Source organism: Hyla sarda, chromosome 1, assembly GCF_029499605.1.
Source record: "Hyla sarda isolate aHylSar1 chromosome 1, aHylSar1.hap1, whole genome shotgun sequence".
NCBI lineage: Eukaryota > Metazoa > Chordata > Amphibia > Anura > Hylidae > Hyla > Hyla sarda.
In genome coordinates this window covers 272334329-272347972 of record NC_079189.1, presented here as the reverse complement: position 1 = coordinate 272347972, position 13644 = coordinate 272334329, and the positions used below count along the sequence as shown (strand labels likewise).

Here is a 13644-nt window from a genome sequence, read left to right as displayed (position 1 = left end):
GAAAAAAGTCCCCCAAAATTTGTAACCCCATTTCTTCTGAGTAAGAAAATACCCCATATGTGAATGTCAAGTGCTCGGCGGGCGAACTACAATGCTCAGAAGAGAGGGAGTGCCATTGGGATTTTGAAGAGAAAATGTGTCCGGAATTGAAGGCCAGGTGTGTTTACAAAGCCCCCATAGTGCCAGAACAATGGACCCCCCAACATGTGACCCCATTTTGGAAACTACACCCCTCACGTAATGTAATAAGGGGTACAGTGAGCATTTACCCCCCACAGGTGTCTGACAGATTTTTGGAACAGTGGTCCGTGAAAATGAAAAATTTCATTTTTCATTTGCTCAGCCCACTGTTCCAAAGATCTGTCAAATGCCAGTGGGGTGTAAATGCTCACTGCACCCCTTATTAAATTCTATGAGGGGTATAGTTTCCAAAATGGGGTCACATGTGGGCGGGTCCACTGTTCTGGCACCACGGGGGGCTTTGTAAACGCACATTGCACCTGACTTCCATTCCAAACAAAATCACTCTTCAAGAGCTCAATGGCGCTCCTTCTCTTCTGAGCATTGTAGTTCGACCGCAGGGCACTTGAAGTCCACAAATGAGGTATTTCCATACTCAGAAGAAATGGGGTTACAAATTTTGGGGGTAATTTTCTCCTATTACCCCTTGTAAAAATGTAAAATTTGGGGGAAAAACCAGCATTTTAGTGAAAAAAAATATTTTTTTCATTTACACATCCAACTTAAACAAAAAGTTGTGAAATACATGTGAGGTGTTAAGGCTCACTGTACCCCTTGTTACGTTCCTTGAGGGGTGTAGTTTCCAAAATAGTATGCCATGTGGGTATTTTTGCTGTTCTGGCAACATAGGGGCTTCCTAAATGCGACATGCCCCAAAAATCCATTTCAGCAAAATTTGCTTTCCAATAGCAAAATGTGACTCCTTCTCTTCTGAGCATTGTAATTCGCCCGCAGAGCATTTTACATCCTAACATGGGGTATTTCCATACTCAGAAGAGATGGGGTTACACATTTTGGGGGGCATTTTCTCCCATTACCCTTTATAAAAATGGTAAATTTGGGGGGGAAAACTGCACTTTAGTGAAACATTTTGTTTTTCATTTACACATCCGACTTTTATGAAAAGTCATCAAACACCTGTGGAGTATTAAGGCTCACTGGACCCCTTTTTACGTGCCTTGAGGTGTGTAGTTTCCAAAATGGTATGCCATGTGGGGGGTTTTCTGCTGTTCTGGCACCATAGGGGCTTCCTAAATCTGACATGCCCCCCAAAAACCATTTCAGAAAAACTCACTCTCCAAAATTCCACTGTCCGTGAACACTAGACACGCGCCCGTCGAACACTTGACATCCACCTATGAGGTATTTCCTTACTCGAGAGAAATTGGGTTACAAATTTTGAGAGGATTTTTCTCCCTTTACCCCTTGTAAAAATAAAAAAACTGGGTCTACAAGAACATGCGAGTAAAAAATGAAGATTTTGAATTTTCTCCTTCACTTTGCTGCTATTCCTGTGAAACACCTAAAGGGTTAACACACTTACTAAATGTCATTTTGAATAATTTGAGGGGTGCAGTTTTTATAAAGGGGTCATTTGTGGGGTATTTCTAATAAGAAAGCCCTTCAAATGCACTTCAAACCTGAACTGGTCCATGAAAAATTCTGATTTTGAAATTTTTTTAAAAAATTGGAAAATTGCTGCTGAACTTTGAAGCCCTCTGATGTCTTCCAAAAGTAAAAACATGGCAACTTTATGATGCAAGCATAAAGTAGACATATTGTATTTGTGAATCAATATATAATTTATTTGGAATGTCTATTTTCCTTACAAGCAGAGAGCTTCAAAGTTAGAAAAATGCTAAATTTTCTATTTTTTCATAAAATTTTGGAATTTTAAACCAAGAAATGATGCAAGTATCGACAAAATTTTACCACTAACATAAAGTAGAATATGTCACGAAAAAACAATCTCGGAATCAGAATGAAAGGTAAAAGCATCCCAGAGTTATTAATGCTTAAAGTGAAAGTGGTCAGATGTTCAAAAAAAATGCTCTGGTCCTACAGTGAAAAATTGCCTGGTCATTAAGGGGTTAAGGTGTTAAGTACCTCTTTCTTAGCTGTTCCTGGAAATGTGAAACCCTTGCCATCATTTAAATATCCTAAAGAATGTCTTTAAGTTTAGGGCCAAAAATGTATTCTGGTGAGAAAGGGAGCAAAAGTTATATTTTGATGCCACGTCTCCTTTCATCCACTGCTTCATCAATAATGACCTCCTTATGGAATTAGACTTAGCCATGTTTTGCACAGAAAGGTGTAAGACATCTGTGTATAAATACACAGAAATTCCATAGCCTATTTTATCACTGGAACCTTTTTTTAAGATGTACTCTCTTGGTACCCCCACCTTAAGATCTTTAGAGAACTGACTCTTCCAAATCCTTACAGCCCTGGCCACTGGAATAGATGACATAGTGACTTTAGAGGCAGCTGCTGCTGTAGAATACGTTTTCTTTGCCAGCGAGTCTACCTTTTTTATCCATCAGGTCTACCAAGAGTTGAGGATTCTTCTGATGAAAAATAAGACTTCTGAACAAGCTTAACAACAAGTAGATCAACTTTGGGGGGATTCTGCCAGGAGCTGGCTGCTTCAGAGGAAAGTTTATACAATGATTTACGAGTTACTAACGAGTTACTTACGAGTTACTAACGAGAGCCTAAGTCTGATTTCTACCAGCTGAACCATTTATCAATGCGTGGATGAGATGGATGCCTTATCTTAAGATATAGGGAAGTAATAAACACTTTCTCTTGTAGCTTATCTTGGCTCGAGCATTCGTACTTTGTTCCTAAGCACATGCTTGGGAACCTCAAATATTGAATATATCAGTATATAAAGGATTGGTACTGCTTAAACAAGTCGAAAAAATACTCATCCTTAACCCCTTAAGGGCTCAGCCCATTTTGGCCTTAAGGACTCAGACAATTAAATTTTTACGTTTTCATTTTTTCTTCCTCGCCTTCTAAAAATCATAACTCTTTTATATTTTCATCCACAGACTAGTATGAGGGCTTGTTTTTTGCGCGACCAGTTGTCCTTTGTAATGACATAACTCATTATATCATAAAATGTATGGCGCAACCAAAAAACACTATTTTTGTGGGGAAATTAAAAAGAAAAACGCAATTTAGCAAATTTTGGAAGGTTTCGTTTTCACGAAATTTACGGCAAAAATTATTATGCATTATTGCATACTTTTCTATTATTGTTGCGCTTAAAAAAAATCACTAACTTTTTAACCAAATTAGTACGTTTATAATTCCTTTATTTTGATGACCTCTAACTTTTTAATTTTTCCGTATAAGCGGCGGTATGAGGGCTCATTTTTTGCGCCATGATCTGTACTTTTTTTTTGATACCACATTTGCATATAAAAAACTTTTAATACATTTTTTATAATTTTTTTTTAATAAAATGTATTAAAAAAGTAGCAATTTTGGACTTTTTTTTTTTACGTTCACGCAGTTCACCGTACGGGATCATTAACATTTTATTTTAATAGTTCGGACATTTACGCACGCGGCGATACCAAATATGTCTATTAAATTTATTTTTTACGCTTTTTAGGGGTAAAATATTGGGGGAGGGGATTATTCACTTTTTTTTTACTTTTACATTTATTTAAATTTTTTTTTACACCTGAATAGTCCCCATAGGGGACTATTCATAGCAATACCATGATTGCTAATACTGATCTGTTCTATGTATAGGACATAGAACAGATCAGTGTTATCGGTCATCTTCTGCTCTGGTCTGCTCGATCTCAGACCAGAGCAGAAGACGCTGGGAGCCGGAAGGAGGAAGGTGAGGGGACCTCCGTACTGTGTTCTGAATGATCGGATCCCCGCAGCAGCGCTGCGGGCGATCCGATCATTCATTGAAATCGCGTACTCCCGCAGATGCCGGGATCTGTATTGATCCCGGCACCTGAGGGGTTAATGGCGGACGCCTGCGAGATCGCGGGCGTCAGCCATTGCCGGCGGGTCCCTGGCTGCGATCAGCAGCCGGGATCAGCCGCGCATGACAAGGGCATCGCTCCGATGCCCGCGGTTATGCACAGGACGTAAATGTACGTCCTGGTGCGTTAAGTACCACCGCACCAGGACGTACATTTACGTCCTTCGTCCTTAAGGGGTTAAAACTTATACATTTTTTTATCTTATAAAAAAAAAAAAAAAAAAATTATAATTTAGTAAGTACGATGGAGCCCCCGACAAAAAATAGTGTGGATAGCCTCGGTGAGTGTATGGAAACAGTACAGTATTAATAGATAACAGATTCTATTGGTCCACTCTCAAATGATAAAAGTTGGGAGGTATGTGGAAGAAGCAAGGATTGCAGACATTTATACATGATCTATTTATCACTTTACCTGACTGATCACAATTTTCACTTAATTCCTTTACTTGGTTGTTATGTTGGCTCATCTTATGTTGGCTCATCAAAGGAATCTAAAAAAAAAAATATAGCGCTTGACATTAAATACACGTGAGGCTGTCCCACTGTACAGCGATATATAAATCACTGAAATTCTTCGGGGTTTCAGAGGAATCAGAGTTATAAAACTGTGTAGGAACAGGGTTTTGAATCATCAGAGTGGTACTCAGCAGCTTCTACCTTTTCCTACACCTAAATATCCATAACTTTGATTAATCTTAAACACTGAAGCATTACAAAGTAAATTAAACATCCCTGTATAGAGGTGGTCTGTACTGCACATGGTTTGGGCAGTATTAAACTTATAAAAATGTATATTGTGCTATCTTCATTGTCCTGGATATCATGTTCAGCTTTATGTACAGTTTAATGCTCATTGCCACATAAAAGTAACAGGGAATGTTCCCAAGGACTGGCGCATAGCAAATGTGGTGCCAATATTTAAAAAGGGGACAAAAGGTGACCCAGGGAATTATAGACCTGTTAGTTTAACCTCTATTGTATGTAAATTGAGGGTTTTCTAAGAGATGCTATTTTGGAATATCTTGATAAAAATAAATGTATGACTTCATATCAGCATGGCTTTATGAGGGATTGATCCTGTCAAACTAACCTGATCAGCTTTTATGAGGAGGTGAGCTCCAGACTGGACCAGGGGGAAATCACTGGATGTCGCATATCTGGATTTTTCCAGAGCATTTGATACGGTGCCACATAAACGGTTGGTGCATAAAATGAGAAGGATTGGGCTGGGGGAGAATGTGTGTAAGTGGGTAAGAAACTGGCTCAGTGATAAGAAACAGAGGGTGGTTATTAATGGTACTTATTTTGATTGGGTGACTGTTACTAGTGGGGTACAACAGGGGTCAGTCTTGGGTCCTGTCCTATTTAATATATTCATTAATGACCTTGTAGAGGGGTTGAATAGTAAAGTAGCAATCTTTGCAGATGATACTGAACTTTGTAAAGCGGTAAACACAATAGAGGACAGGGCACTGTTACAAATGGATCTGGATAGGTTGGAGGCTTGGGCTGGGAAGTGGAAGATGAGGCTCAACACTGATAAATGTAAGGTAATGCACATGGGGAGGAAAAAACGGGCTGGGATTATTGTATTAAATGGGAGCACACTTGGGATGACTGATATGGAAAAGGACATGGGAGTTTTAGTTAACAGTAAATCTAGCTGCAGTGACCAGTGTCAGGCAGCTGCTGCCAAGGCAAATAAAATCATAGATACCCATGACAAGGAAATAATTCTACCGCTGTACAAATCACTAGCCAGACCACACAGAAAAATATATAGTGGAGCTGGAGAGGGTTCAAAGACGGGCAACCAGGATAATACGGGGAATGGGAGGACTACAGTACCCAGAAAGATTAGCAGAATTAGGGTTATTTATTTTAGAAAAAATAAGGCTTAGGGGAGACCTAATAACTATGTATAAATATATCAGGGGACAGTACAGAGCTCTTTCCCATGATCTATTTAAACCCAGGACTGTATCTATAACAAGGGGGCATCCTCTACATTTAGAGGAAAGAAGGTTTCTACACCAGCACAGTGGTTCTTTACTGTAAGAGCAGTGAGACTGTGGAATTCTTTCCCGGAGGAGGTGGTCATGGTGAACTCTGTAAAAGAATTTTAAAGGGGTCTGGATGCATTTTTGGAGAATAAGAACATTGCTGGTTATGTATATTAGATTTATACGGGGGATCAAAAGTTTGGGCACCGAAGGTAAAAATTTGTATTAATGTGCATAAAGAAGCCAAGAAAAGATGGAAAAATCGCCAAAAGTCATCAAATTACAGATAAGACATTCTTATAATATGTCAACAAAAGTTAGATTTTATTTCTATCATTTACACTTTCAAAATAACAGAAAACAAAAAAATGGCGTCTGCAAAAGTTTGGTAACCCTGTAGAGTTAATATCTTGTACTGCCCCCTTTGGCAAGTATCACAGCTTGTAAAATCTTTTTTTAGCCAGCCAAGAGTCTTTCAATTCTTGTTTGAGGTATCTTTGCCCATTCTTCTTAACAAAAGTCTTCCAGTTCTTTGAGATTTCTGGGCTGTCTGTCACTCACTGCTCTTTTAAGGTCTATTTTCAATTATGTAGATTTTCAATTATGTTGAGGTCAGGAGATTGTGAAGGCCATGGAAAAAGCTTCAGTTTACGCCTCTTGATATAATCCCCGTGGATTTTGAGGTGTGTTTTGGATCATTATCCATTTGTAGAAGCAATCCTCTCTTTAACTTCAGCTTTTTCACAGATGGCATCAAGTTAGCATCCAAAATTTGCTGAAATTTTATTGAATCCATTTTTCCTTCTACTCGTGAGATGTTCCCTGTGCCACTGGCTGCAATAAAACATGATTGATCGACCCCCATGTTTAACAGTTGGACAGAGGTTCTTTTCATTAAATTCTGTTTCCCTTCTTCTCCAAACGTACCTTTGCTCATTCTGGCCAAAAAGTTCAATTTTAATCTCATCGGTCCACAGAACTTGTTTCCAAAATGTATCAGGCTTGTCTATATGTTCATTTGCAAAGTTCAAACGCTGATTTTTGTGGTGAGGACGTAGAAGAGGTTTTCTTCTGATAACTCTTCCATGAAGACCATATTTGTACAAGTATCTCTTTATAGTGGAATAGTGTACCACAACTCCAGTGTCTGCCAGATCTTTCTGGAGGGATTGTGTAAGGATTATTTTCTCCCTGTGATCAGTCAACTCCAGCCGTGTTGATTATCAGACAGATTTAATGCACATGTATCGATACAGGTGGATGATCTCTTACAATCAGAGAAAAAGCTCTGAAGAAGAAAATCATACCCCAAAATAGATTACAGCTCTTTTATATGGCAACACTCTAAGTGTAAGTTCATTGGCTAAGGAAGCCCCGGTGGCTCATAGTGTTAAACTTTATTACCAATCACAGGGTCCCCTGTACACTTTCATAGAGCTTGTTATCCAACAAAAGCCTCATTATTTAGCAAGGTCATTTGGATAGTTTTCGACCTTCTGGGTGCTGGCCAGGACTAGGAAAGTAGTTAATTGAAACTAGATAAAACCAGCCAACACCATCCAAAGCCAGAGACATATATACACCTATATATACACATACATTATATATATATATATATATATATAGAGAGAGAGAGAGAGAGAGAGAGAGAGAGACAAAGAATAAGCTATTAGACCGCCGGCGGAGACAAATTTGCGAGCTAAGTGCCTCACTATTTCCCATTTGCATCTATTACACCATAGCTGTATAGCTCTCCATGTTTTATCTGCATGTTCATGTTTCACCTATATCCTTGTGCTGGCAGTGTGCTGCTGCATTCTTCTGTTGCTGTATATTTAGCCTAGTAGCGTGCACCTGTAGGCCAGGTCCATATAATAGTTTGGTATCAACTAAAGTGCTGGCTGGCTTATTCTTTGTCTGTATTACACATACGGGGGAGTGGCTACCTCCATGTTGGCCTTGCACCCCACCCACCTCCATTAGGTGTATATAAGGTGTCTTGGATGTTCCAGATCCTGCCATGCTTACTGAACTGTTCACATAGAGGCATATTCACAGTGTAGGGTCCGTCCCAATGAGGCCACCTTATCGCGGTGGGACGGTCCAAGCTATTTGACCGCCGGCGGAGACAAATTTGCTAGCTAAGTGCCTCACTATCTCATAGTTTCACATTTGCATCTATTACACCATAGCAGTGGAGCTCTCCATGTTTTAGCTGCATGTTCATGTTTCACCTATATCCTTGTGCTGGCAGTGTGCTGCTGCATTCTTCTGTTGCTATATATATATATATATATATATATATATATATATATATACAGAGAACATAGATATCAAAACACAATTTTACCAACAGATTGTGCAGTCAAACGTGGGTTTTGAATTGTTTTGCTCACAATCCTGCAAGCTGTTCTGTCTGATATTTTTCTTCGTCTTCCAGATCTTGCTTTAACTTCCACTGTTCCTGATAACTGCCATTTCTTAAATACATTACGAACAGAGGATATTGACATCTGAAAACGTTTTGCTATCTTCTCATAGCCTTCTCCAGCTTTGTGAGCGTCAACTATTTTCAGTTTCAGATTTCTAGACAACTGCTTAGAAGAACTCATGGTGCTGATTGTTGGGGCAAGGTCAGATGAGTCTGGGCATTTAAAACCTTTGAGATTTACATCACCTGGTCTTCCCAGATGATGACTGAAAACAATCCATGACACTGGCAGGTCTCAGCTTTGCAAAGGGGGCAGTGCATGCTATAAATTCTGCAGGGTGCCCAAACTTTTGCAGACACCATATTTCTTGTTTTCTGTTATTTTGAAAGTGTAAATGATGGAAATAAAATCTAACTTTTGTTGACATATTATAAGAATGTCTAATCTATAATTTGATGCCTTTTGGAGATTTTTCCATCTTTCCTTGGCTTCTTTATGCACATTAATACAAATTTTTACCTGGGGTGCCCAAACTTTTGATCCCCACTGTATAGGGACAGAACGTTGATCCAGGGATTTATTCTGACTGCCATATTTGGAGCCAGGAAGGAATTTTTACCTCTAGTATGAGGCTTTTTCGCCTTCCTCTGGATCAACTCAGTAGGAACTCATTAGGGTTATAGGTTGAACTTGATGGACTCTGGTCTTTTTTTCAGCCTTAAGAACTATGTTACTATGTTACACCTTGTAAGCACACATACTGGCTTATTGTTTAATACAATAATGGGTGCTCGTGCAGGGGAGGAATACAGACTGGTTGTCTGTATTCCTCCCCTGCACGAGCACCCGTTATGCTCTTTGTGTTATACAGCTTGCAAATACCGAAGCATTACAAGTTTTTATTAAAGAGCTGTGCTGCTTTGACAAGCTACTACCTCGGTGTGGTGAGTGAATTTATTATCTATTTTTCATGGACTGTTCTACGATGTTATAGCCGTCAGTGAATAGCATCCCACACCGCAACAGAATTTTTTGCTTATTTACAAAGCAGGCTAGCAGTGCCTAGTGCATTTTCCTCTACTTACTTGCAGATTTCAAATGTTGATGAGGGCCACTGAAGACTTGCTACATACAATATGTATTTATGTTGCTTGTATATAACCAAACGTTTATCATTTAATTTTATGGCTCCTGTATCAGTATAATGTTTATCATCAGGGATCATGTTTCCTGAACTGTTGATGCGGGGTATGTTGCTAGCAATATTCGTTTATGTGGGTCATTGTACTGCCACTAGTTAGTGGGCCTAATAGGGGAGAGTGTCTGATGTGTAGGGACCTATGTGTATTCTTATAGCAAAATAGGAAAACACTTGGGTAATAAAAATAATACTTTATTGGTATACATTAAAATAGAACACATACATAAATAAATGAAAGGATGTGCAAATGTGTGGCAAAACACAGCTGACCCTAGATGCTGGATCAGTTACTAACAGCCCCACTACACTAGCCCTGCTAGTCCGTGTTACCCCCTAACTGTTACTACAGGGAGGCCTTCCTAGAGAGTGCCAACTTGCATCCGGAAACCTCCTATCTCTCCCTAGTGACGAAGGGAAGTGAAGGTGCCAGGTGCAGTATAGATAGTAATGGACCATAAGTGGTCTATTAGCTGGTTTGCAAAGAGCTCCACAAAATATGCGGCGAGTATAGAATTAGTAAACACTTCTATACACTCAGTACAGTGATTACATACAATGCTAGTCACAATTATGCAAAATCCAACACGTTTCATTGTGGCACATTTCCTAGGACTAGTGCAGAGGAGGCAGGAGTGATTATCACAGACTCCTGTCGCTCATCTCACTGAACACAAGATTGTCATGGTATGACACAAGGAGGTACTGATAAAAATCTGGTACACTCGGATAAGGAGATCCAGGTAGGTGTTTATAAAGGTGGTAGTCTGATAGGATTTTTTATTCCCAATGATAGGTAGGCAATTATTGATATGTAATATGGTCCTCTTAGTATCAGCTTTAAGGTTCAGCTGATAGTAGAATATATCACTTGGAAAGGTGAACCTATGCAGGCCTCCACTTAGGGTAATATTAAATAGGATGGGATCCTATCAGTGATCTCAACTAGAGTTGTACCTCGATGGCATCCAGTTTATGGTCATGGAGCCATGATGAAGAATGCCGTGATTGCCCACAGTTAGCAGAAGATAGCCCGGACCTGCGGTGGGATGAAGGCATTAAGGAAATAAAGTATTATTTTTATGACCCAAGTGTTTTCCTATTTCACTAGTTAGTGGGACACTGCTGGCACAGCACTCAAATTGAAAAAAATAAAATAAAAGTGGGGTTTTAACATGTAGGGGTCTAACGTCCACCAAGTACTGAAGTCCCCCATTGATGTTAGTTGCCTAACCCCAGAAATGGGGTCTGACATCCTACAAACTAGGGAGCTATCCCCATGGATCAATAATTAAATTCCCTTTATAAAGTGATATATATATTAGTCTTATATTCGCAAATTCGTTATATTTGCATATTCCCGTATTTGAGGAAGAAAACAAACAGTGAGGGGGTGGGCAACTTTACTATTGGTTGCTAGGGATGTTGTTGATAACCTCTGACAAGTGTATTTGCATCATTCTAATTGGCCCACAAGTGAAAAGAAGGAATATGTGAATATTCACATATGTGAATATGCAGAAAAAAGTGAATATTCGTAATTTCGAGCCCAACACTAATACACACATATATATATGGCTTTGCAGTGAACAGGGTATAAGATCAGTGTGTGCAGTGTTATAGGTCCCTATGGGAGCTATAACACTGCAAAAAAAAAAAGAGTAAAAAAAGTTAATAAATGTGATTTAACCCTTTCCTTAAAAGTTCAAATCACCCCCCTTTTCCCATAAAAAAAAACACCATGTAAGTAAAAATAAATATAAACATATGTGGTATTGCCGCGTGTTTAAATGTCCGAACTATAAAAATATATCATTAATTAAACCGCACGGTCAATGGCGTACGCGCAAAAGAATTCCAAGGTCCAAAATAACATATTTTTGGTCTCTTTTTATATCATGAAAAAATGAATAAAAAGCGATCAAAAAGTCCGATCAATACAAAAATGGTACCGCTAAAAACTTCAGATCACAGAGCAAAAAATGAGCCCTCATACCGCTCCATATATGGAAAAATAAAAAAGTTATAGGTGTCAGAAGATGACAATTTTAAACGTATACATTTTTCTGCATGTAGTTATGATTTTTTACAGAAGTACGACAAAATCAAACCTATATAAGTCAGGTATATATATATATATATATATATATATATATATATAATTTTAATTGTATGGACCTACAGAATAAAGATAAGGTGTAATTTTTACCGAAAAATGTACTGCATAGAAATGGAAGCCCCCAAAAGTTACAAAATTGTGTTTTTTCTTAAATTTCGTCGCACAATGATTTTTTTTTTTCCATTTCGTCGTAGATTTTTGGGCAAAATGACTAATGTCACTGCAAAGTAGAATTGGTGGCGCAAAAAATAAGCCATCATATGGAAAAAGAATTGGTGGCGCAAAATAAGCCATTATATGGATTTTTAGGTGCAAAATTGAAAGGGTAATGATTTTTAAAAGGTGAGGAGGAAAAAACGAAAGTGCAAAAACGGAAAAACCCGTGGTCCTTAAGGGGTTAAGCATTAATAACTCTGAGATGCTTTTACCTTTCATTTTGATTCCGAGATTGTTTTTTCGTGACATATTCTACTTTATGTTAGTGGTAAAATTTTGTCGATACTTGCATTTCTTGGTGAAAAATTCCCAAATTTTATGAAAAAATAGAAAATTTAGCATTTTTCTAACTTTGAAGCTCTCTGCTTGTAAGGAAAATAGACATTCCAAATAAATTATATATTGATTCACAAATACAATATGTCTACTTTATGTTTGCATCATAAAGTTGACATGTTTTTACTTTTGGAAGACATCAGAGGGCTTCAAAGTTCAGCAGCAATTTTCCAATCTTTCACAAAATTTTCAAAATCTGAATTTTTCATGGACCAGGTTTGAAGTGGATTTGAAGGGCTTTCTTATTGGAAATACCCCACAAATGACCCCATTATAAAAACTGCACCCCTCAAAGTATTCAAAATGACATTCAGTAAGTGTGTTAACCCTTTAGGTGTTTCACAGGAATAGCAGCAAAGTGAAGGAGAAAATTCTAAATCTTCAGTTTTTACACTCGCATGTTCTTGTAGACCCAGTTTTTGAATTTTTACAAGGGGTAAAAGGAGAAAAATCCTCTGAAAATTTGTAACCCAATTTCTCTCGAGTAAGGAAATACCTCATATGTGTATGTCAAGTGTTTGGCGGGCGCAGTAGAGAGCTCAGAAGGGAAGGAGCGACAGTGGGATTTTGGAGAGTGAGTTTTTCTGAAATGGTTTTTGGGGGGCATGTCGCATTTAGGAAGCCCCTATGGTGCCAGAACAGCAAAAATACCCACATGCATATTTTGGAAACTACACCCCTCAAGGAATGTAACAAGGGGTACAGTGAGCCTTTACACCTCACAGGTATTTCACGACTTTTTGTTAAAGTTGCTGGTTTTTCCCCAAATTTTACATTTTTACAAGGGGAAATAGGAGAAAATTACCCCCAAAATTTGTAACCCCATTTCTTCTGAGTATGGAAATACCCTGTGTGGACGTCAAGTGCTCTGCGGTCGAACTACAATGCTCAGAAGAGGAGGAGCATCATTGAGCTTTTGAAGAGTGAATTTGTTTGGAATGGAAGTCAGGGGCCATGTGCGTTTACAAAGCCCCCCGTGGTGCCAGAACAGTGGACCTCCCCACATGTGACCCCATTTTGGAAACTACACCCCTCACAGAATTTAATAAGGGGTGCAGTGAGCATTTTTCTTTTTCACAGACCACTGTTGGGGGTCCATTGTTCTGGCACTATGGGGGCTTTGTAAATACACCTGGCCTTCAATTCCGGACACATTTTCTCTTGAAAATCCCAATGGCGCTCCTTCTCTTCTGAGCATTGTAGTGCGCCAGTAGAGCACTTTACATCCACATATGGGGTATGTTCTTACTCAGAAGAAATGGGGCTACAAATTTTGGGGAGCTTTTTTCCTTGTGAAAATG

At 38.8% G+C, this 13644-nt stretch overlaps 1 protein-coding gene across 1 annotated transcript in view; it reads right to left on the bottom strand.

Annotated features, from left to right (window-relative positions):
- The window catches only part of ATP8B3 (ATPase phospholipid transporting 8B3), a 1029241-nt gene that overhangs the window by 994892 nt on the left and 20705 nt on the right, over positions 1 to 13644 (bottom strand). The window contains exon 3 of the mRNA XM_056572418.1: positions 4452 to 4530. Within this exon, the coding sequence (XP_056428393.1) occupies positions 4452 to 4521 (70 nt within the window). The 5' untranslated portion in view covers positions 4522 to 4530. The remainder of the gene's footprint in view (positions 1 to 4451; positions 4531 to 13644) is intronic.